General features: G+C 50.6%; 1 protein-coding gene and 1 pseudogene across 1 annotated transcript; both read right to left on the bottom strand.

Annotated features, from left to right (window-relative positions):
- Positions 1–20460, bottom strand: part of LOC121836533 — a 148351-nt pseudogene extending 127891 nt beyond the window's left edge.
- A 1618-nt stretch (positions 20461–22078) lies between these two features.
- Positions 22079–23203, bottom strand: LOC121836532. The gene has a single exon (XM_042291449.1). The coding sequence runs from the start codon at positions 23201–23203 to the stop codon at positions 22079–22081; it is 1125 nt and encodes a 374-aa protein (XP_042147383.1).
- Positions 23204–25516: the final 2313 nt, after the last annotated feature.

Raw genomic sequence — 25516 nt, 5'->3', positions numbered from 1 at the left:
GCTTCAGAAGAGGAATGATGTGGGCGCTTTTCCAGCATCGAGGGAAAGCAGCTACTTTCCATAGATGATTAAAAAACATAAGCAAATGACTTAATGATGTTGGGGACAAGTGCCTCAGCATTTCGTAATGAATCCTGTCTGGGCCTGGTGCAGACTGCTTTTTTACACCCAGCGCCACTTCCAGTTCGCACATACTGAATGGTCCATTGTAAGCTGCCCGGTCATATCCTGACATCGAGATTGATTGCTTTTCAGCAGTAGACTGAAACTTCTGAAACTTTACACTAAGGTGGGAAGAACTAGATATATGTTGGAAGTGCATACCAAGAACATTTGCCTGATCTTTGAGCGATACGGCAGGCAAGGGAAAAAGAGGGGTTCGGAAAGGTTGATAGTCGCCTCGGACTTTTCGCAGGCGGTCCCACACTTCCTTCGCTGGAACAAGGCTATTTATAGAAGAGGAATATTTGGTCCATGAAACCTTCTTAGCCTGTTTTCGTGTCCAATTCGCCTTAGCCCTACTTTTCTTGAATGCAATTAGGTTTTGATTGGTAGGGTACCGACGAAAAACTCCCCAGGCTTTATTCTGGTCCTTGCGAGTGGTTGTGCACTCCTTAGTCCACCAAGGTTCCCTCTTAGGAAGATGTCCAGATGTTTGAGGAATAGAATTCGAAGCTGCACTAATTATACATTCAGTGACATAAACTGTCGCATTGTCGGGGCTCATAGTACGAAGTAAAGATGGATCAATCACAGCCTCTAATTCAAAAATAGACCAATCGGCATTCTCTAACTTCCACCTGGGAAGGCGAGTAGGAATCAATGGAATCGGTTTAACGCTTTCTAAAATAATGGGAAAATGATCGCAGCCAAAGGGGTTGTTTAAAACCTTCCATGAAAAACATGGGAGTAACGATGGTGATGACAGGGACAAATCAATAGCTGTAAAAGTGTTATGGGCGGCACTAAAAAACGTTGCTTCTTTTTGGTTTAAAAGACATAACCCGGATGATAATAAAAGTCGCTCAATGACTCCACCACGAGAGTCCTGTCGAGGACTACCCCACAAGGGGTGGTGGGAATTAAAATCGCCAAGAATTAAAAAGGGCTCGGGTAGCTGGCCGACGAGTCCCTGAAGCTCTTGCAAATGCAGCGGAGTGTTGGGAGGCAAGTAGAGTGATACAAGGGTAATGAGGCGGTCCAGAAGAATTCGAACTGCAACTGCCTCAAGGGGAGTCTGTAGAGGGACTGGAGCACAGGCAACTCCACTCTGCACTACCACTGCTACACCACCCGAAGGATTTGATGAAATGCGGTCCTTTCGGAAAACCTGATGACGATGTAACACTTTTGTGTGGGTGTCACTCAGATAAGTCTCCTGTAGGCATAAGGCCACAGGACGGAGCTCATCAAGAAAAAAATGTATGTCATCAATGTTACGAAAAAGGCCGCGACAATTCCACTGCATAATGCTAAAATTGTGGACCATTGTAACGTTTATAATAAAAAAATAAAATTAAAAATAACTCAAGAGTAAGCAAATTTTTTACGATTTAAAATCTATCTTTACACGCGGAGCATTTTTCTTTTTGGAGGTGTCATTCGGCCTGCCCGTGGTGCCACCGGAGGCCGGAAGTAGAGATTCGGAGCTCGAGTGGGGTCTGTCCTTCTCGGACCTTGACCCACTCTCGTCCATTGGCACAGCTGGAGCCAAAAGGGGCTCCTCCTTGGAGGCCTGTAACCTCGATGGCTCCCCCGGTTTCCGAGATCCACCAGGGGCAGAGAGACCAAATCCCCGACCTCGTGGTGGCTGGAACGGAGAAGCAGGGGGTGCAGAACCCTGTGCAGGGAACGCAGACCCCTGTGCTCGGGTGGATCCCGACGGACCGGCATCCACCCTGTCATCTCGATGTAGGGCAGTGTGCACTGCTCCAGAGGTGCCTTTCTTCTGCGACGGGGTGGTCTCCGTCTGCTCGGATAATAAATCCGAACCTTTCGCACGGCTGGGGAGGGCACCTGCCCGGGAAGCTGAGATAGCGCGCCCTGGGAGTTGCACCTTTAGTTTGGGACCAGAGGACTTAAGTGGTTGAGCAAGGTCCCCATAAGACACTTGCGTTCCCACAGACGCCATAGGTGGTGCAGGTCCCCTGCGCACCACCTCGGCAAAAGAGCCTCTCTGAAAACCCAAGAGGCGACGTTTTGCTTCGGGATAAGAGATGTTTTCCTTCACCTTCAGCGTCAGAATTTCCTTTTCTCTTTTGAAATGTTCACATGACCTAGAATACGCAGGGTGCTTGCCTTTACAATTTACACATTTCGTGTCTTCATGACAGTCGTCAGCGTTGTGCTCGGAGCTACCACACCTGGCACATGTCTCACGGCCACGGCATGACCGCGAGCCGTGCCCAAAGCGCTGACAACGGAAACAACGGACAGGGTTAGGTACGTAAGGCCGGACCCTACAATTCAAGTACCCCGCTTTCACGGAAGAAGGCAGGCTGTTGAGCTCAAAGGTAAGGACCAAGTGTCGCGTAGGAAGTTCTTTGTCATCCCTACGGATGGTGATGCGCTTTACAGCAACAACACCCTGGCTGCGCATGCCTTCAAGAATCTCTTCCTCCTGACTCTCCATCAGGTCATCCTCAGATATAACACCACGAATGGTGTTGAGCGTACGGTGTGCAGAGACGCTTACTTTCGTGTCAAGGATATGGTTGAGGCAGAGCAACGCTGCTGCCTGATTTTTCTCAAATACTTCTACCAAAAGGTCTCCAGAAAAAGTCTTTTTTGCATTAAACTTTTCCCCTACCAAGTCTTTTAAGACCTTAGCCACAAGGAAAGGGGAGAGTTTCGACATCGGTTTCGTCTCAACTTCGGAATGTATAATGAAAAACTTAGTGACGTAGTCAGTGTTGTTCTTGTCCAAAGGTGGTAGATATGCATCGGTGCGGACCCTTTTGGGGGCCCGATCAGAAGGTTTAAGCTTGGAACCCATATGAAGGGGAAGGGTTTTCGGAAACTGTGGTGCACCGCCCACCACCGAGCCCAACAAGGGAATAGGTAACGCTCCATAACAAGAAGGGCTTGGCTGAAGACGTTACTCTATTAGTGCTGCCCAGTCTCTATAACCAAGTGTGGTTCAAGACAAGAGAATCTATTGCCACCCAAGGTTAGCCCTTGCCACCAAAGGAGTTGAAAAGGAAAGAAGAGAAATGAGAAGAGTGAAAAGAAGGAGAAGACAAAGGTGAAAGAAGGGAGGGGATAGTAGAAGGAGTGGCGACTGGACTGAATCATCCTGGCCGGGCCTTACCAGGACTCCCGTCTATGAGAAGCAGGGGCCGAAGTGGTGTATTGCCTCGCCTGGGGGGCCCCGAAGGGTCCAAACCTACCCCGGGCTCGGCTCAACCACCAGGATGCCCTTTTCCCCAGACACGGGAAAGCCACGCACAGCCAGACGTGGGCGGCGAACCCGCATGGCTCGGGGTCCGTGGAGACGCCACTCTCCAAACACCTGCTTTCACAGGTGCCCCCTGCGGGGCCTTAGTTTGATGTTCCCGAGAACGCGACGAGTACAGGCGGCAACGTCGACAACACGCACCAGCGCGGACACCACCGAGCCGCCGAGCACCCGGTGACACACACGCCGAACGACCGACATTTCAAAATGCAGTCAGCGGCATCCAAAGAAAGCGTGTTCTTGACGTCAAAATAACTAAGACTTCAAAATAAATGTTGTTATTTTGCCGTCCGTGACGTCACTGGCCACGCCCCCTTGACTTCAAATCGGTGCCAAAATACGCAGCCCCGTAACTAGGGTCATAGCCTTCTTAAAGGGTAACTGCAAAGAATAAGCAGGATTTTTTTTTTTTTTAACAGCCTATTTTGGACAAGCATGCCAGAAAACATTTTTTCCGCGAGAAAAAAATATTTTTTTACAGCAATATTTATTGCCTGAGACTAATTTTAGTTTGCGGCTATTTCGACCGTTTTAAATCATGCGCAACGAAGTTGGTGTTTTATGAAGTTTAGCCCCAATCGGCTGCTATACTCCTCATTGGCTAAGAGTTTGATTGACAGCTTAGATCTTGGTTGTTAAACCTTTGTTATATGTTGTAATTTCCTTTTGAGCGGCATGTTTTAACGTTTAAAGAATAACCCATGTAATGAGAGTTATTATTTTTTACAAAAGGTTTACAAGACGGGTTTTATGTTTGGATTCATACAATAACAAACAAAAGCTTCGCCATTCTTTCATGGCCGCCGAAGTCTCTGCTCCCGCCTGTCTCGCCTACCTCGACTAGACGTTTCACCGAAGTTATCAGTGTTTCGTGTTGACCCAGGAGCTTGAGTGAGACTCCCTGAAGTGAAGTAGTGCGTGTTTAGCACCTGTCGCCAGTGTTAGTGATGGGAAGCGACACAGGGTTTTGGCTTCCATAGCGCGGTTTGTAACTTTGGTTTTCCTCTCTGCTTTCTTAACGTGTCTTTTTTTTTTTTTTTTTTGCTTGCGCGTGCAAAAGCCGACTTTATGGAGATGTCAGTTCCTCCTGTAAAGTTCTGCGAGATGAGTGATCGCGATAGCGAGTCTTCCAGCAGCCATGTCGCCCCGAAAGATCACAAGTTGAATGCTATGCAACCGGCGTTCGCGTAGCGACAATCGAGTCCAGGTATGTTCTCGTCATTTCGCTCCGGAGGCCTTCAAGGTTCGCACCGGGTGCACCGAACGCCCGCGACTGAGACACAGCTGTTACGTGAAAGACCTGGCACAGCAAGGTTATTACGTAACAGCTGTCCGGAGAAGCCTTCGGACGTTCAAATTCTGTTTTAGACGGCCGATTTTTTTTTCTCGGCTTCCGAACCATTTTACGTAATTATCGTAAATCTTGGCTTGTGATTACGCCTTTGTAGATCATTGTATTCGTTTTGCTGGAGAGACGCAAACGACGGGCATAACAATATCGTTTGCATATTCCGCATGCCTCGCAAAAGAACTTCCCCAGTCATCCTGCGAAGCACGGAGTCCGCACCGTCCTGACTTCCCAGTCTTTTACCTGCTTTAGAGCAGTTTGTACATGCTAGTAGGTATGCCTACTGAAACTGCTACTTGGGGCAGTGCCAGAGAGCAAAGAGACAAAGTTCGTAAAGCTTGGTCGCCCTCCCCAATTTCTGAACTCTGAAATGATTGTACCATAATAAATGCACCAACGCCTCTTCCCAAAATAAAGAAAAAGCACTATGTTCACTACGTAAAAGAATGGTTTAAGATCATGCATCTGTGGGCAGGTAGGAAATCTTGCCCAAACTTATTTACACCGCATGATGAGCGCTACAAACTCGCACGAAATTTACAGGAAAATATCGGTGGCGACTTAAGTTTCCCTGAAATTCTGTATAACCGGTCGTTTGCAGGCCCGAATCATCTACTCGAGCGGTGTGCATCGTTGTGCAAACACGTCGCTGTGCAAATGCAGTCTAACAACACGAAGCATAAAAACGGCAGATTTTGGACAACACTCCGGGGTCTATTGTTGAATTAAAACGACGTAATTTTGTTGAAAACGCCCCGCAGCTTTTTACTCACGGTATGCGTCGCAAATATTCCACATTTTGAAACGAAACGAAGAAATAATTACTTTTAAAAACGGTCGCTACCAGCAGGACCGGATCAGCTGACGACGACGGGACTGAACCAGTTGAACGTCAACTCCACAACAACCAATTTGTGCTCCGTGTTTGTGTGGGTTTTACTTCCAAGGCCCCGCACCATACACTACGAACGTTTCAGTTCTTTTTCGCATCGCCGTGTTGCACCAAACAGAACGAGATCGCCGAAGTCAACGCAGCGCTGTCGTGAACCTTGGCTTGTGGTTGCGCACTCGTGGACCCTGTGACTCCCTTCGCTTTCAAAGCACACACGACGATTACGAATGATACTGAATTCCGTCTTCTGGGAACATCACAGGGGCAATTCTCAGGTCACGTCTTTTCTAGATGTGCTCGGAAACCGCGGAGGCTTCTAGGGTCCCGTCACACCAAAACAATACCGGCGCCATGTTAAACGTGCGTTGTTCCAAGCTTTCCACCGACCAAACAAATACAACGAAAGCAAACCGGCTCTAGCTTCCAGCGTACATCGACGGCACCTTCTCCCTCCTCTTTTCTCTTCCGCCTCCCCCGCCCCCCCCCCCCCCCTCCTTCCCCCCAAAATCCGCGGCCGGAAGTCAAGACGCTGCGTACTCCGCAGCCAAGTCAATCCAAGAGAAAAACCAAGGGTGAGGGTCGGGCGTACTTCTCCGCGCGTGTCGGAAGAGCGGGATTTTCAAATGTTGAGAGGTTTTGACTCCGACTAAATTACGCCCTGTGGCGTAAATATAGCTAAAAAAAAATTTGTGTTTCGCGGAAGATTTGTTTTGTGACATGCTTGTCCCAATTAGGCTGTTTAAAAAAACACTTTTTTTTCTTTGCAGTTACCTTTTAAGGCTGGTTCACACTGCACCTTTTTCTTACGTTACGTTACGTGCAAGTCACCGAAACGTGCATATCTCGAATTTCGCGTGCCAGGCTTTCTCTTTGAACTGGTAGCCACACTATGAAGCACAGGTGTCCCGGTGACTTGTACGTAAGATTTCGTAACGTAACGTAACATTAGAAAAAGGGGCAGTGTGAACCAGCCTTTCAAGGGTTGTACCACGGCCAGCTGTACTAGGGTCCCTCAATGTTCTTCTCTTTAGGGTGATGCCACCCTTTGTAGTTCCCGATGCCGACAGCACGCGCTCCCGGGTAAAATACAAAAAAAAAAACGAAAGCAAAATATTGCCATAGCACAGTCAGCGCCACACACGCGAGCAGGGACACGCTCTTTCACGCGCTTCTGAACAAAAGAGAGAAATGAAAGCGTGGAACAAAATGGCCAGATGTCTCCACCCTAAGCACTGTACCCTTAGCAAAGCGCACATGAAGGCACCCTTGGTTTTACTAGAACTGACAGGTGTGCCCACCGCGTCGGCTTCTACATCGGAGCTAGGTGTTGTATGGCCCAAATCTGACGCAAGGGGCTGGGATGGCACTGCCAGTCACAGCGGCGCCAGGAGGTCGGTCAGGCAGCGTTTAGCGAGGCTGGCTTGGGGCGTGCTGGTGTGACTATTCTTGTTTTGAGTTGTGTGTGAAGCGATACAAATTTCTGTGGCTGGGCAAGCTGTGTTGATGATACAAAGGACACACAACGATGGCAAATACGGCGAATAAAAACGTCCAGCCTTTGCACTCTCGTGAAGAAGGAAGACCAGCGGAGCTGTACTTGGTACACTCTGTGCTTCTTCTTCGTCGTCGTCTGTCTTTCGCGCTCTTTCCTACGATGAATTTCCCATCAACACGCCCAACTGTAAATTCTTCTATTATAGCTGGAAAGGTTGCCGCCATCTACGAGCGACGGCAGAAACCATACTGGTCGTGTGCTTGCCGCCGTCGCTTATGGATGGCGGTAGCTGTCCAGGTAGGTTTGTGTCGACATACATGGACACGCTCCTGGGGAACCTAGCCCTTTAAAGCTCCGCAGTAAAAGACGTAGCAGTGATGTTTTGTGCTGAGGTGCAACCTGGGTTACGGCACATGCAAAAAGAAACACTCCTAGTTTTGGACGCCCATTGGCGCCTCTTTATTCGCAAAAAAAAAATTGTCTGATTCAAGAAAAAAAAAAAAAAAAAAAACTAGTGCAGGGAAGAAAAAAGAAGTCTAAGAAAAATGTGTGACCTGCGGGAGACATCAAAGAAAACGAATTTCTCCAAGTGGGACTGCTCTTCAATAAAGAAAGCAGTTGAAGTTGCTCTATTTATATTGCCAGTCTTGACATTTATTTTAATATGATGCATGCTCCCCAGATAAAGACAGTTCAGTCATTTCTTGGTCTATAAGCTTTGGCCGAGAATGCGGAAGTCAAGAAAATATCGCATTTATTAATCCATGCTACACAAAAAATATGTAATTAGTAACACGAGAACAAAAACGAGGTATTTAAAGTTTTGCAATATGTAGGCTGCCGAAATTATAATTAAAAGGCATTTGACATTAAAGTGGAGAGGAAATCGCATACCGCGTCATACTCAAAATTTGCTTTCTTAATGCTGGTCTATAAGAACTGGTATAGACAATTATTTTTCTATAACAGAAAGACGAATAATAATTACAGAATTGATACTGTGTAAGTAACCGATTGCGCCCAAACGGAATTCTCGCTTTAAATAGACCATTCCATTTAGCGCTCTCAGGGCGGCGCCATTTTGCTTGACCGCAGCGCCCTCTCAACACATCCGAGAAGTTCAGCAGGTTCGGCGGAGTAAAACAAGAGAGGGGGCACGCGCCCGACTCCGCTAGCAGACGACAAACCGGGAGGTTGCCGTTCTCCATCTTTGGGCTCTACCGGAGGGCTCTACCGTACATCGAACTCTCGCTCGTGGCTGCCTTTGCGAAGTGGTTCGCGTTCTTAGAATATTTATGGGTACTCCAAAATCAGCCTGTAATGCCCTGCTCTTTTATTTCAGTAAATGATCAACTAGCGTATCTTTGTTCCGTTACTGTAATAGCCTTGGAGTCAGCCGGCAGTACTACCCTCAACCACTGCGTCTATTGCGTCAGGAGGGCAGGTTTTTATTTATTATTTCAGACTTCCACTCATTGCCGCTAAAGGCCTACACCAGTACGAACTTTGTATAGAAAAAAAGGTACAGCAACCGGATTTACTTTTCGCCGGAGAGACCGGTTACTCAGACACACATTTTCCTTTTTTTTTTTTTGTATTTGCACGCATTTGCACATTTAGTGCATGTGCACTAAATGTGAATTTGCAAATTTATGCAAATTTAGTGCAAATGTCCATTTGCACTAAATCTGCACGTCTTCACATTTAGTGCAAATGTCCATTTGAACTAAATATGCCACTAAATAAGCTACGCTTATTTAGTGGCACCACCTTCTTCCAATATTTAAAAGTGCTCAGCCTGGCGTGCAATCTCCTCAATTCAGCACGCGCATGTTTGTCGCCTAGTAAAACGTGCAAAATCACGCGGTATACGCACGAACACTTAAAATGAAACCGGCCAGAACAGCTTTTTTAGAAAGGGCAGCAAACCATTTTCGCATAACCTCATACCACCGCGCAACCAACGTACTCTCGACCTGGTCCATTTCTGGATTGCCCGCTGACACAGGGTATGTAACCGCCAAGGGTATGGGCGAAAAGGCTTAGAAACGGACGTCGTGCGTGAGTACGTTCAGAGTGCTTATCTTTACCGTTACAATTTCCGAATATCTATACGGCTGTCTGGCTATCACTGCGTCGTCGTAGGGCGCGCAAATAATTTTAATAAGCATAAGAACAATCGCGGAACGTGTGCGATAAGCACAAGAAGGTGTAGCGAATGTGTGGCTGCAATGTTATTTTTCACATTTTCCCCCATCACCCTTATTTATAAAGTCAGTCGACTGCGAGTTTGAATTACGAGGACTTTGTATTAGGCTCATTGTATGCTCACGACTACTTCGACTACGGCAAGAGGACCGATTAAACCCGGGGCAGGTGTTTCGACTATAGATGCATTGCTCCATGGCATGTGAAGGGTATACGAATAGATACGTCTACGTGCCACCACTCGACCCAAGATGCAGCTATCAAATGCCGATGATTACCTTCATAGACTACATTAAATTGCTCATAGATACCTTCGTTGTGGAAACTCAATAAAATTACCCCACAAGGTGATGGCTAGGGCCACTAAATGAGCTGCGCTTAGAGTATCGGCACTCCGTTCCCCGACCCTGTTGTAGGCGCCGCCATTTTGGTGTTTGTGCAGAGCAGACGCAACTGCCGATCGTCATGATTTAAAATTGCGACTTTCTCGGCATTAGATTCGGTGTTAGGAAGCTCATGTAATATTGCCGCGCGCAGGGTCACGGACTTCTAGAACTTTCTTGTTTATTCTTGCTCCGTACATAACTTCTGTCGTTTATCCCTGCTTATGTTGTTCTAGAAAGTGCGTGTTCATTCTCGCCCCGAGCGCGCTACGCTCGAACCTTCTTCGCTGAAGCTTCGAGATAGTGACTCACTCTAGATAAGACGCCGCTCGCGACATTGTCGAGTCAGTTTTCGCCTCAGCGTTCGATCGTGCTGCTTCGCCGCCTTCGACGCTCGCGACGCTCTGTTGTTATCTTTCTTTCTGCTTTTACTTCTTGGGCACAAGTTCGCCCGATTAAACGTTCAGTTTACTCCGTTATTCGCCGCCTCATCACTTGTCCTTCGTGACATTTTGGTGGAGGTGCGGGGTAACACCTTATGCCTCTTCGCCGTACCCCTCCGAGGACCCGTTCGGCAAGCCCCACTCCAAGACGACCTTTTGAAGAAGAGACAGGGCCCCGGGCAAGCCAGCGTCTCCGAGGACAACCACCAGAGGTTGGTCCACTGCCGGGCAACGCCAAGAAGCCACCCAAGCCGACGATGGACTCCACGGCGCAGCCGACGGAAATCCCCCAAGCAGCACCGTCCTACGTCTTCCTGCCTGTGGTTCCCCGTGTGCCGACGCCGTTCCATGGTGAAATTTATGAGGATGCAGGAGACTGGCTGCAGCACTACGAACGTGTAGCACGCCATAATGGATGGACCACTGAGCAGCGCCTCCAAAACCTCTACTTCTCTTTGGAGGGTACCGCGAGGCAGTGGTTCGAGAACCACGAGGCGTCGCTTACGTCGTGGGACACTTGTATCGCCGGCCTGAAAGACACATTTACGAACCAGACACGACGACAGCGAGCGGAAGACCTTCTGCAAGTACGAACCCAAGGGCCCAACGAAACGGTCACCAGCTTCGTTGAAGACGTCCTCCGCCTGAGCAACCGCGCCGACCCTCAGTCCACCGAGGAGAAGAAGCTGCGCGTGCTGATGAGAGGAGTGGGGAGTGACATCTTCGGCGGCCTTGTTCGCAACCCACCAACAACTGTCGGGGAGTTCGTTACCGAGGCAACCAACATCGAGCGTGCCCTGTCAATCCGAGCCAGCCACTACAACCGACTCGCCGGCACGCCTGTTGCGTCGACGCTGACACCTTCCCGATTCGACGAGGGCGGCGCCCGTGCTGACAATATTCGTGCAATTGTCCGCGACATCGTCCGGGAGGAGCTCCGGAAACTGCTGCCTGCTGCCAACCAGCCGGCTGAGCTGTCGATAGCCGAAGTGGTGCGCGAAGAGTCCAGCGGGCAATTCAACCGGAGGCTCCTGCCAGCGTAGCACCACCCGAAGAGCCCGCCCTGACCTACGCCACAGTGGCCCGACGGCCACCGCCTCCTCCTCCAGCCTATGTTGCGCCGCCCCGACGTCGTTCTCCTGCGCTGCAGCACGACCGCCGCCGCGACGACCAGGTTCAGTACGCCGCCCAATAGCCCCGCGCACCTCGGAAGACCGACGTGTGGCGAACACCCGACCGACGTCCTTTATGTTTTCACTGCGGGGAAGCGAACCACACCTACCGCCAATGCCCATACCGGCGACTCGGGCTGCGGGGGTTCCACCCGAATGACCCACGCCCCCGTTACGGTGAACGCCCTCGGGAGATCGACGAGTACCTTCGACGACCTCAGTCCCCCGAGCCTGCCTCCCGCCGAGAGTTCCGGTCGCCATCGCCACGACGTCCGGCTTCGCCAATGCACCGACCCCGACGTGAAAGCCTGTCACCCCTCGCTCCTCGCCGGGGAAACTAGGCGCGGCAACCCCTGGAGGTGGAATTGCCGAAGACGACCGACGTAAAGAGCCTCCAAGAACGACGGAGCGCTCCCACTCTCCCGACGCCACGCATCACAACGACGCTCCTGCATCGGTGTCCAACAACCTGAACGTTGTGATCGACGGCCTCGACGCATCGGCACTCGTGGACACCGGAGCAGACTACTCAGTCTTGAGTGGGAGGCTCTCCCGCCGCCTTCGAAAAGTCATGACGCCGTGGGATGGACCACAAATAAGAACCGCCGGAGGACACCTGATTACACCAGTCGGGAGATGCACCGCTCGCGTCGAGATTCACGGCGAAACATGCCCTGTGAAGTTCGTCGTTCTGCAAGACTGCTCGAGGGACGTCATTCTCGGAATGGACTTCCTGTGTGAATACGGCGCCATCATCGACCTTGCGGAGAACAAGCTGACGCTTCGGAAGCCTGTGCCATCGGTGGAAAATCCCAAACCTACGTTAGCTGCAGTGCGAGTCCTCGTCAGCCACGTAAACCTGCCGCCGCTGTCGAGTGTCTTTGTGCCCGTCGGGACCGAAGGAGCCACCTGCGGTGTAGCACTGCTGGAAGGAAGCGTCCAACTTCTCCTCGGACGAGGGATTGGCATTGCAAGAGGCGTAACCGAGCTCCAGGACGGGCGTACCGTAGCCCTTGTCACCAACTTCCGGCAAGAGTCGCAGCACCTTACAAAGGGTACAGCTGTGGGCTACGTCGAGGAAATTCAAGACTCAGCCGCGATCGCCGTGATCTCAGAAGACGCCTCTCCGACGCAGAACAAGACAATCACGACCTCAGAGCTCGACATCGACCCGTCCCTCCCAGCCCCACAACGACGACAACTTCGTGACCTTCTCGCCGAGTTCAGTGAGTGCTTCTCCGCGTCGTCGAAGGTGCGCCAAACGACGGTTGCGAAACATCGGATAATTACTGATGACGACGCACTCCCTGTGCATCGGCCGCCGTACAGGGTCTTCGTGAAAGAAAGGGAAGCCATCCAGCAGCAGGTACAAGAAATGCTCAAAGACGACATTGTCCAGCCCTCAAGCAGTCCGTGGGCTTCACCGGTAGTCCTGGTGAAAAAGAAAGACGGGACTCTTCGGTTCTGCGTGGACTATCGCCGACTGAACGCCGTAACAAAAAAGGACGTCTACCCGCTGCCACGGATCGACGACACCCTGGACCGGCTGCGCCACGCCCGATACTTTTCGTCGATGGACTTAAAGAGCGGGTGCTGGCAGATTGAGGTCGACGAACGAGATCGTGAGAAGACAGCCTTCGTCACGCCGGATGGACTGTGTGAGTTTAAAGTAATGCCGTTCAGGCTGTGCACAGCGCCGGCAACCTTCCAGCGCGTTATGGACACCGTCCTTGCCGGCTTGAAATGGCAAAGCTGTCTCGTCTACCTCGACGATGTTGTGGTGTTCGCAAGCGAATTCGACGAGCACCTGAGACGACTGCGAGCCGTGCTACAGGCCTTCAAGGCTGCTGGGCTGACCCTCAAGCCTTCCAAGTGTCAGTTCGCCTATGGTGAGCTGAAATTCTTGGGCCACGTCGTGAGTGCACAGGAAGCCCTGATCCCGCAAAGACGTCCGCTGTCGCCGAGTTCCCGAAGCCATCAGACAAGAAGACCGTTCGAAGATTTCTTGGACTGTGCGCCTATTACAGACGTTTCGTTCGTGACTTTGCACAAATTTCTGCACCGCTGACGCATCTGACGAAAGACGACGTGCAGTTCCAGTGGGGAGAGGAGCAAGAGCAAGCGTTCGGCGAACTCAAGCGAAGGCTCCAGTCGCCCCCTATCCTCGGACATTTTGACCAGTCGGCGGAGACTGAAATCCACACGGACGCCAGCAATACCGGTCTCGGTGCGGTACTCGTTCAGCGACAAGAAGCGGCAGAGAGAGTAATCGCTTACGCAAGCCGGGCGCTGTCCAAGGCAGAACAAAATTATTCAACGACCGACAAAGAATGTCTTGCTGTCGTCTGGGCGATAACCAAGTTCCGCCCGTACTTGTATGGGATCCCGTTTCGCGTGGTCACAGACCACCACGCCCTCTGCTGGCTCGCAAACCTCAAGGATCCGTCCGGACGCCTCGCCCGCTGGAGCCTTCGACTGCAGGAATTCGACGTAACCGTTGTGCATAAGTCCGGCCGCAAGCATAATGACGCTGACTGTTTGTCTAGGGCTCCAGTCGAACCTCCAATCTCCGGCGCCGACGACGATGACGACTCCCTTTTTCTAGGCGCAGTTAACGCTACCGACATGAGGGCACTGCAACGCGACGACGCAGAACTTAGCTCCGTGATCGACCACCTCCAAGGTCGAGGAAGCTCTGTCCCACGGGTCTTTTCTCGGGATCTACCGAGCCTTGTCCTACGGGGAGGCGTGCTCTTCAGAAAGAATTTCGGAACCAGCGAAACTCCTTGGCTACTGGTTGTCCCCGCCAACCTCCGAGAAGAAATTTTTCAAGCGTGCCACGACGACCCAACGGCCGGACATCTCGGCTACAGCAGGACCCTTGCCCGGATTCGTGACAAGTACTGCTGGCCAAAGCTTCCGAAGACCGTCCATCTCTACACACGATCGTGCCATGAGTGCCAGCGACGCAAGAAACCGCCGTCAAAGCCAGCAGGTCTCCTCCAGCCGATTACCCCGCCAACCAAGCCCTTCCAGCAAATTGGAATGGATTTGCTGGGTCCTTTTCCACCGTCAACGATGGGGAACCGCTGGATAATCGTCGCCACCGATTATCTTACTCGTTACGCCGAGACGAAAGCCCTTCCGTCGGGGACTGCGGTCGAAGTCGCCAAGTTATTCATCGAGTCCATCGTCCTCCGGCATGGCGCCCCCGAAGTACTGATCACAGACCGAGGGTCATCGTTCATGGCACAGTTGACCCAAGAGATCCTTCGTCTAAGCCACACGGAACACCGTCGAACAACGGCATACCATCCGCAGACCAATTGGTTGACGGAGCGGCTCAACAAAACAATCGCCGACATGGTCTCTATGTACGTCGACGTGGAGCACAAGACCTGGGACGAAGTGCTGCCCTACGTCACGTTCGCCTACAACACAGCAGTGCAAGAGACCACAGGAGTGACACCCTTCCAGCTGGTGTACGGCCGGGCGGTGACGACTATGCTGGACTCTATGTTGCCGCACGAGTCAGTCGACGACGGGAGCGATGACGCCCAAGTGGTTGCTCAACGGGCAGAAGAGGTCCGCCAGCTAGCCAGACTACGAATTCAAGACCAGCAACGTGTCGACGCCGGCCGCTACAATCTTCGCCGGCGTGACGCCCACTTTCAACCCGGAGACCGGTGTGGGTCTGGACACCAATACGGCGCCGCGGTCTCAGCGAGAAGCTTCTGAAACGCTATTTCGGACCCTACAAGATCATCCGACGGCTCGGCGATCTGAACTACGAAGTCCTTCCCGACGGAACGCGCCCATCTGCAAGACGTCAGCCGCGACCCGAGGTGGTACACGTCGTCCGGCTGAAGCCGTATTACGAACGATAGAACTTTTTACTCTTGTCGACGAGTGAACTGTGAACTGTGAACTGTGGCTCGCGATTCTGCTGTCGTTTTGTTTTGGATTTTTTTTTTTTTTTTGTGCTGCATCGGGACGATGCGCTTTTAAAGGGGGGGGGGGATAATGCCGCGCGCAGGGTCACGGACTTCTAGAACTTTCTTGTTTATTCTTGCTCCATACATAACTTCTGTCGTTTATCCCTGCTTATGTTGTTCTAGAAAGTGCGTGTTCATTCCCGCCCCGAGCGCGCTACGCTCAAACCTTCTTCGCTGAATCTTCGAGATAGTGACTCACTCTAGATAAGACGCCGCTCGCGACATTGTCGAGTCAGTTTTCGCCTCAGCGTTCGATCGTGCTGCTTCGCCGCCTTCAACGCTCGCGACGCTCTGTTGTTATCTTTCTTTCTGTTTTTACTTCTTGGGCACAAGTTCGCCCGATTAAACGTTCAGTTTACTCCGTTATTCGCCGCCTCATTACTTGTCTTTCGTGACAATATTGCTTCGCTCTGTCGCGAACTGTCTAAGCATTTGTGGAGGACGGAAGAGCGTTTCCTGTGATTTCAGATAAAGCTTCAGATAACTGGCAACCATGATTTTAAGTCACAATATGGAAAAGTGTCTTTACTCTGAAGCGTAGCTGATTTAGTGGCACTGGTGATGGCCTGTCACCAGCCAGAGGGATTCTACTGGAGAAGTTCCAGTCAAGTTACTGTAGCCCATCGTATCCAAGCCTAGCCAGGTTCCCTCCATACCCACACAGTTGCTTACCCATATACACGTTTGCAAGAAAGGCTCCTGTGCGCTGCCATTTTGAGCGATGCTGGCGCCCCGTACCGTTTCCGCCATGCTGGGGTGCGCCAGGGGCACGTCAGTGGGGTGCGCGATGACAAGATGGTGCCGTTTGCTGCATCGCCGATGGCTTACGTTAGCGGCACACTTACTGTCTCGGGACGCAGGAGGAGGTATCCACACAGTATCGTAGCATCACATATTGTAGAACGAGACATCTTTAAGGGTTGGAGCTGACTTTATAACGATCGCAGCCTCTGTTCCTGCATGTTGTGGAAGCCAGAGCTGCCGCGAGCGCAGCCATCGTTGATGCAAAGGCCATGCTACTTGTGGCGCATTCTGAAGAGCGCCTTGAGACTTTAGATGTTTTTGAAATTTTTTTATTTGTTACCGGTTTAGGCATTCTATTTAACTGTCCTTGCTCTTTCGCGGTCGAAGACGACATGTGTACGTTTTATAATTATTTTTTTTTAATTTCCTTCTGCGCTCATTGGTGTACGCTTCGGCGAGAGACGCTTGGCAACATTGTACGACAACCAGCAAACGTCCTGGATGGAGAGTAGGTCCGCCTCACCTTGGCGCACGGTTCGAGGTTAAGCCGGGATCCCACTTGCAAAGGTGTATAGCTGTGCTGGCAGAACCAGCTGGTATTTCAAATTTTAAGCCGCTAGACGGCGTCGTCGGCGCCGTAATTCTCAAGATGGCGCGCCTTTGACACAGAGGTCTAGAGTGGCGACGGACGCCGGGCGGACAAAATATAGCTCGCTTAGATGCACGGCGAACAGCCCGTGGTCCGAGCTCCGAGCCGACCCCGAGCGCCCGACCTGCATGCGCAGTTGCGAGCATGCAACTCTGTTCCGGAACAATTCTGCGCCATCTATGAGGAAAAGCCCACAAATAAATCGCGGATGAATCCTATAAACTCCGTAAGAACGCGAGAAAGAATGGTTTGTGCACGATGTGCTATGTCTGCGAGCGTTGCAGTGTTGCTTTTATTATGATAGAAATGATTCGTGCTGTCAGATAATATTTCGCATGCTGGTTGAAGTGTGTGCACAACTCGGTCAAGCGTTCAAAGTTTTGTCGGGTGTGCGTTGGCTAAGGCCGGCTTCATATGCGCTGCTTTGCGTTACAGTAGTTGAAATGGACTCCATGGTCGCAACGATGCTAGTAATCTCGAGCCGGTTAACCCCCAACGCAATGAGCAGCAGCCCACTTTGGGAAATTAAAAAAAAAGTAATAGGTAAAATAATCAGCACATTGTCACGAGGGAGCTACATTCTTCAGGTGTTCGTGGATTTAGCGGTAGCATTCCCGGGTGGGCTAAACTCGAAGCAAGATAAAAAAAATCTAGTGTATCTAGAGAAATTAAAAATACAGTTGTTTGTACGTGCGATTCTTTTAGGTACGGTAGAACGTTCAATGCTTTCGTAGAGACCGCGTTAAATGAGACTTCGTTGCACTGCGTTTCGGTGAGCATTAGAGCGTAAACGCCGCGATAAATGTATTGGTCTGTGAGTTCCAATCTCCAGCGCTACAACTTCCAATGCTTTCATTGAGACTGTCAAATGAAACTTCATTACATTGCGTTTGTGGAATTCTTGAAGATCTATCAGTGAGACGGTGGACTTTAGCATCAGAAGGTCTATGTGACCGTTGGGTTGAATGGTAAAAAGAACAACACCCTCATCTTCCTCTTTCTAAAGTCTCGATCAGTACTTCAATTCCTCGTGCCTTCTTCTTTCTTCTTTTAGACTTCCTCAACATCCCCCCGAGCAAGCAAAGCTTGAATGGATTTCAAGTAGATGCAGCTTTTGAACTGGTCTTCGATAAACGTTTCCATCTTTGTCTCTGACGAGACATGCTCTAACGCACCCATTTGTTCCAGCGTAGACTTCTGTAACTCGGGTGAGCTTCCAAAAATATCTTGGACATTTTTTGTCCTCTAACAGGACTACGTCATCAACTTTCAACGAAGCAGCCTTGACTTTTGGGCACTGATGAGCCGATCGCAGTTGCACGATATACTCTTTACTTTAACGATTCCAAAAGTGGTCCATAACCAGCTGTCTATACCTCAGCCTCCGAGTGGATTCCCTGTGAGTCATGGTCTTGGGAAGCTGAGAGTATGAGCCGACTTCCGGAAGAACAATGAGGCTTTGTCCAATCAGAAAATGAGCTGGACTGACAGGTGTCGGCTCCTTGAGGTCGGAGTAAACGTATGTTAATGGTCGGGAATTAATAATGGCTTCTGCTCCTACAAGCACCGTTGCTAGCTCTTCAAACTTGAGACGGCTTCTTCCCAAAACTTTCCTTAAAACTACCTTTACTGAGCGAACTAACCTCTCCCACCATCCTCTCTACCAGGGAGCGCTTTCAACAATTAATTTCCATCTAATTCTCCGTTCAGCGAGGTATGACGATAAGTCCGGATGACTCGGGGAGTTCCAAATTACCCTTAGGTCAGCCGACGCCCTCTTGAAGGAAGTAGCATTGTCAGAGTACATTGTACTTGGTATTCCCCTTCGGGAAATTAACCTTTGAAATGCGAGAAGAAACGCTTCCGTGGAGAGGTCGCTCGAGAACTCCAGATGGACAGCTCTTGTTGTCGCGCACGTAAACAAGACAATACGCCTTAGAGCTGCTAGTTCCTGCACTCGCTGCCTTCACATATAAAGGTCCTGCGAAGTCAATGCCTGAGATCTCAAACGGGTTTGTAACATTCACTTGTTCCGCTGGAAGGGGAGCGAACGGCACAAGTATAGGCTTCCTGCGAAACCTCGAACACAGAAGGCAGTTTCGGATAGTCTTCTTAATTACCTGTCGTGCTCGAGGTATCCAAAATCGCTGTCGGAGGGTGGCCATGGTGCTAGATACTCCTTCATGGCCGACTTGATAATGAGCATCCATAATAATCAGCTCAGTCAGACGATGATCGTTCGGTAATATGATTGGCTGTGTCACGGAGCAAGGGGCGTTGAATTTTTGCAGCCGTCCCGTTACCTTGAGCGTATTATCATGGTCCAGAAATGGGTGCAGATCCGAAAGAGGAGAGGCCGGCCCAATGTCCTGATTGCTAGAAAGATACTGAATTTCCCTTGAGAAGGCTTGTCCTTGAGCTTGCTTTATCCAATATTGTTCTGCTGCAGCATATTCTACGGCCTACAATTGGCCGACTTGTCAATTTTCTTTAGAACTGCTGTTACGCGCAAACCTCATCACCCAGGCTGTTATTCTGAGCACCTTCTGATACCCGTTTTACTTCTTTAGATCAAAAAGTGCTGCCGTTTCTTGACCTTCTGTTTGCAGGTACACCTGGGTCGGTTTCAACTCATTTGTTTCGAGCTCATACAGTTCACCTAATTGAGGTGGGGTTTCCGGCCAGTCATCTGCTCCAGAAATGAGCCATTTCGGCCCTTCTCACCACAGACAGCTATCGCGAAGGATCGATGGAGATTCTCCTCTTGTCAGCAGGTCTGCTGGGTTAGTCTCTCCCTGGCAATGTCTCCATTTCTCTGGCACGCTCTTAGTTTGAATTTCTAGAACGCGGTGTTTGACAAATGGCTTCCACCTGCTCGCCGGACCTCTTATCCAACTTAGCACAACGGTCGAGTCAGTCCACATGGTGTATGTTTCTTTAAGCTCTGTGTACGTACAACCTAGGTATGCCAGCAGCCTCGTTCCAATTGTGGCTCCCATGAGCTCCAATCGTGGCAAAGACAATACCTTAAGAGGCGCCACTCTTGACTTTGCCTTAACGAAGGTAGTCCCAACGTGCCCGCTGTTATCTTCGATTCTTAGATAGGCGCATGCTCCATATGCCTGTGTGCTGGCGTCCACGAATATGTGCAACTGGACTTCTTTAAACGTTTTTTTTTGTCCATTCTTAATGTGCCTTGGCACATGTACTGCGTAGATGTTAGGAATGTCTCTGCACCAGTTGGACCATTCGACATATAGTTCCTCAGGTATTTCTTCATCCCAGTTCACTCCCAGTTTCCAAAGTTTCTGGAAGAGGAGCTTAGCTCGTATAGTGAAAGGGGCAATGAATCCCATGGGATCAAATATTCTTGACGCAGCTTGCAGAATGTAACGCTTGGTGTCCATTTTTGTCTGAAGGAACGATGTAAGAGAGTCCACCGAAAACTTGAAACTGTCACTGTCCTTGTCCCAAATCATTCCCAGCACCTTGGAGATTCTGGACAGCTCAAGGTTCCTGTCTGCCGGTACCGCATCTGCTTCCTCTTCGTTCATTATGTGCTGCTCGTGCTTGTCGTTGGAGGCCCATTTTCTCAAGTTCATGCCCGCATCCTTCATGATAGAGTTAGACGTCTCGTATAGCGTAATCGCTTCTTCGACCGTGTCGGCACCCATCAAAATGTCATCGACATAAAAAGAGCTCCTCATCTTTTCAGCAATGTTCTTTGTAGCAGCCACTGTTTTTAGGTGGTGTTGAATTGTCCCAGACAATAGAAAAGGACTGGAGGATACCCTGAAAGGGACTCTGGTCATTCGCCATTCCTGTAAGCTTTCTAAATCAAATGGCCCGGTGGGCTCATTGGCAAACCACAGGAGTCTGACCGCATCAAGGTCTTTTTGACTGATTTCTGAAGGAAGGCCTTTTCAATGTCAGCTGTCAAGGCGATCGCATACCATCTGAACCGAAGAAGGATCTGGAGGATGTCTGGATTCAGGTTTGGTCCCTTTTCCAGGCAGTCATTGAGAGACTTGCATCCTTTTGCATGTGACGAAGCGTCGAAGACTACTCGTAGCTTTGTGGTTGTAGACTCCTCCCGGACAACTTCTCGGTGTGGCATGTAATAGATGCGTTTCTTGTTATCACCTTCCAAGTCGGATGGTACCACTTCCGCATGACCTAACTTTATGTACTGACAGATGGTGGTGTCGTACCGATGAAGTAAGCCCTCTTTGGATGAAAGTCGTCTGAGAAGCGAACGCAAGCGTGAGACTGCTATGTCTCGATTGTTCTGCAGGGGCTCTGTGCAATCCTCCTTCCAAGGAAACGCTACTTCCTACCGTTGGCCATCTTTGACTATGTTTTCTTCAAAATATGCGCAGAGGCTTAGATTGTCGTCAGCAGCTTCCTTAACCGACATTCCTATGGCATCCAGCTCCCAGAAGGCTTTCAGTAATTCGGATGTAATTTCATCCTGTCAAAGTTTGAGTGTTCAGTACACATATACATCAAAGTCGATGCGGACGTCAAGATTCCTTTTGGTATATGCGGTCCCTGCAAAGTCCAACCTATTTTCGTGTTGACTGCCACCAGTTCCTCGCTTTCCTTACATCTCAAGACCTCTCCTGTGAGGATTTTCCAAACTTGGTCGGATCCAATAAGTAAGCTAATTCCCGGCGTAACTTGCACTTCTCGAACCATTGTGTCATCTGCTAGATTTCTATTTTGCAGGCGTAAGAACTCTACAAAACTGTCCTCAGAAATTTGCGCTGCAATGTCCTGGCAAATAACCGGAATGGTTACCGCTTCAATTAAGCACTCGCTATCGTCAAATTGACTCTTGAGGCGGACCTCCACTACATTGCTATGTTCAAGCTCCTTGCTGGTAGTGCTGCCAAACGTGTTCAGTTTAAGCTTCGTCTTCCGCAGAATCTTGAGATTCAATCGCTGCGCCAAGTCTTCTTGAATAAATGATCGCTGACTGCCTCCGTCCAGAATTCCCCTTATATATCGGCCGGTGTCCTTGTTGATGACCCATGCTTTAAATGTCTGTAGGTGGACTCGTTCTCCGATTGTCCGTTGACACGAGTCATCTCTCTTTTCATACGGCTTAGACGAAGACACACAGGCGACTGCTCCTTCTTTTGTTCGTGTGTATGACGGGTCACACATAGTGACGGCATGTCGACCACCGCATGATGAGCAGATCAATCTTTTTCGGCAATCCCTAGCATGATGCCCTTTTGTAGTACACCGGAAGCATCTCCATCTCTTCATAACATCTTCCTTTTTGTTTTATAGCGTCTCCTGAGCATCGCAAAATTGTGTCTCGTGCTTCTTCGAGTGACAAAAAAGGCATTCCCCTGGCGCTGAAGGTGCCGCACTATGGAGCGCTGATGCCGCCGGCTGGGATTGGTCCTTCGTTTCGTCTGTTTGCTCCTTGCCTCGAGCTGCGGGGTGGCCGCTTCGCTCTCTGCTTTCTACTTTGATGCGGAGGAAACTGAGAATCTCATTGAGATTCGAAGCGGCAGTGGATGTCTCTGATGCGGAACCGTCGCCCTGCATCAAATTTGCGTTGCTTGAGAGCTTGTAGCTGACTTGTTGATGATATTGCACGACGATGTCATATGGCATTGCCTTCATCGGAATGTCGCTGAGCATTGCCGCAAAACTTGCAGTTGGAACATCTAAGGCGTTGAGGCAACGTATGTTCAGCTGCGTTGAATCATAAAGCTTGCGAAGACCCCGGGTGCCAACCGAAGATCGAATCTGAGGAAGGTTTCGCAGTGCTGATGGGTGCGCCTGCTCTATTCTTTTGGGATCTCCGAAGCGCTGTTTCAGGAGTTCAATAGCATCTGCGTAGCACCGCTCGGTCGTCGGTAACCCGGCAATTGCCGATGCTGCATCGCCTGCGAGGTAGCGTCGTAAGTACTGGAACTTGTCAGTTGTAGACAATGCCCGATTTGAGTGGATTGTTCTATCAAATTGCTCCCAGAAAGTGCGCCAGTGGCTGATGTCGCCTTTAAAAATGGTTATGTCCAGTTTCGGCAATCTTGGACCACTCACTGGGGGGATACTTTCAGAAGCGCCTTGTAATGGGGCCGTTGTAGGAGGAACAGGGGTACGTCTGGTGATCTCCAGGTGTTCGATCTTGTATCGCAGCTCTGCGAGAACCCTGATGGCGTGGTCTTGGTATCCGGCTACCGAAGCGTACTCGTTTTCCAGCTCCGTCGTTGGCAATAGTGGCTCCAGCTCCTCGTTGATGCGGTCTAGCTCGATGTTGCTGGCAGACAGCCGATCTTTGACCGCGTGGAGCCTGCCCAAGTCTGTCTGTGGATCATTCAAGATCGTGTCGGCGTCGTTAATCAGCCGCGTGTTCTGGGCTCGTTGGGCTGAACGTTTGGGTTTCAACCGATCCATGGCTATTTGTGAGCTCAGTGGTCAGCTGATGCCGTTTCCAACCTTGTAGATCTCTAAGCCGAAGAGTTTATCTTCGCGTTACTTCTCCCGGTCGTAATGCTTTCGTCGTTTGGCTCTTTGTGATTAATAAGATTTCCGTTTCACTGGCCTTCGAAACGTCTTGTTGAGCACGATACGATGACTTGAAGCTCTCTCCCAGGTTTCGGCACCATGTGGAATTCTTAAAGATCTATCAGTGAGACGGTGGACTTTAGCATCAGAAGGTCTATGTGACTGTTGGGTTTAATGGTAAAAAGAACAACACCCTCATCTTCCTCTTTCTAAAGTCTCGATCAGTACTTCAATTCCTCTTGCCTTCTTTTTTTTTCTCTTCGACTTCCTCAACAGCGTTTCTTTTACGGGCTAGGGTCCTTCTGTTAAGGGTGATGCCACCCTTTGTAGTACCCGATGCCGACAGCACGCGCTCACGGGTAAAATACAAAGAAATTGACGAAAACAAAATGTCGCCATATAGAGTGCCTTCACACACACGCGCGCTTTTGCTTGAGTGGTGACATCTCGGCCATTTTTCCGCCCAATTGTTCTTTCTATGCATTTTGAAGTGCGCGCATGCCGGTGTCACTCAGCACGAGCGCGTAGCTTTGGCTAATGCATAGACGCCATTTTACCGCCCAAGTCACGCGCCAAGTGCGCGAGAGCGCCACACGCTGGCGCATTCAGGGCAACAATGGATGTCTTCACCCTGAGACAGACAGACAGATAGGCACCCTATCGCCATAGCACAGTCAGCGCCACAAACGCGTGCAGGGACACGCTCTTTCACGCGCTTTTGAACAAAAAAGAAAAATAAATGTGTGGGACAAAATGGCGAGATGTCTCCACCCTAAGCAAAGCGCACATGAAGGCACCCTAGGGATAGCCATGTCTAGGGTGCCTCAATGTCCTTCTGTTTAGGGTGATGCCACCCTTTGTAGTACCAGATGCCGACAGCACGCGCTCACGGGAAAAATACAAAGAAATCGACGAAAACAAAATGTCGCCATAGCACAGTCAGCGCCACAAGCGCGTGCAGGGACACGCTCTTTCACGCGCTTCTGAACAAAAAATAAAAATAAAAGTGTGTGACAAAATGGCGAGATGCCACCACCCTAAGCAAAGCGCACATGAAGGCACCCTAGCCATGTCCGTATGTCCGTCCGCCGTCGGGTTCACGTGCTCTTGCTCGTAAGCTCACGCGCTCACGTGCTCACGAGCACGTGCTCCCGTGCTCCGTGTAGGGCAAAAAAAAAAAGAAAACTCATCTCCACGTAGTGAATGATGTTGATTGTGGCGAAGCTCTGGTGGTGCTTGTCTGCGTAGACGGTGAGCCGCAGCATGCCGAGCCTTTCGTTCGTTTTCATCCATGTCAGAAAGAGAATGTGTGGTATGGAACGTGGTTATATACGCATTTGAGCATTTGACCGCAGCGTGACATGGATGAAAACGAACGAAAGGCTCGGCATGCTGCGGCTCAGCGTCTACGCAGACAAGCCCCACCAGAGCTTCGCCCCAATCAACATCATTCACCACGTGGAGATGCGGTTTTTTTTTTTTTCGGTGAGTGCTGTCCGATCTGCACCGCGATGAATGCTCAGCACGCGGTCAACAACGAAACCGTGACACCCGGATGTTTGTCGAGCAACAGGGGCATCAACAGACGCTGCCCGCACGTCCTTTTCGTAGGGGATGCCCGCCGACGCTCCGCGCCAACTCGAGCGGGGAAAGCGGACCGGCCTCAAGGCCGCACTCGACGCCCCGCTGGGACGGCCGTCGGATGCACCGCGTTGACGCAACCCCCGTTGCGTCAACAGTCGCGACTTGACCGGTCGACCGGTCGCCGCCGCTGACCTCGCTTCCTCGTCGTCGCCGATGACCCTGATGTCGGCGGAAGGCTGCGCGCGTGTCTGTGTGCATTGCGAGACGCTTGCCTAGCCCAGAACTGTCGCGTCAAAACTTGGGATGTTTCTTTTTTATTCCGCATAGCCACGGTCGTTCACGAGGCCGCACATCTTCGAAGCACGCGCTTGACCGCTCTACCCCGTCCATCCCTAAGCTGACAGCGCGGTAGAAGGTGCGTGCTCGTTGGACAAGACATGCGGCTATCTTTCGTCACGTGGTCACGTTCCCGCCCATACTCACTCTCGGAGAGCAGGGTCGGGTGATGAAAGGGAGGCGGCTGATTGATCTGGAGAGCGCGTAGCTAGAGCTCCCACCACGTTGTCAGCTTAGGGAGGAACGGAGCTCCCGTGACCCTCATCCCAGCAGCGGGCGTTC

The sequence above is a fragment of the Ixodes scapularis genome, unplaced genomic scaffold (assembly GCF_016920785.2).
Source record: "Ixodes scapularis isolate PalLabHiFi unplaced genomic scaffold, ASM1692078v2 PGA_scaffold2__306_contigs__length_199485367, whole genome shotgun sequence".
Classification (NCBI taxonomy): Eukaryota; Metazoa; Arthropoda; class Arachnida; order Ixodida; family Ixodidae; genus Ixodes; species Ixodes scapularis.
This window is presented reverse-complemented; position numbering and strand designations above follow the sequence as displayed.

Coding starts and splice junctions, on each gene's coding strand:
- LOC121836532 (XM_042291449.1), bottom strand. CDS start 23,203: ATGGATCGGTTGAAACCCAAACGTTCAGCCCAACGAGCCCAGAACACG.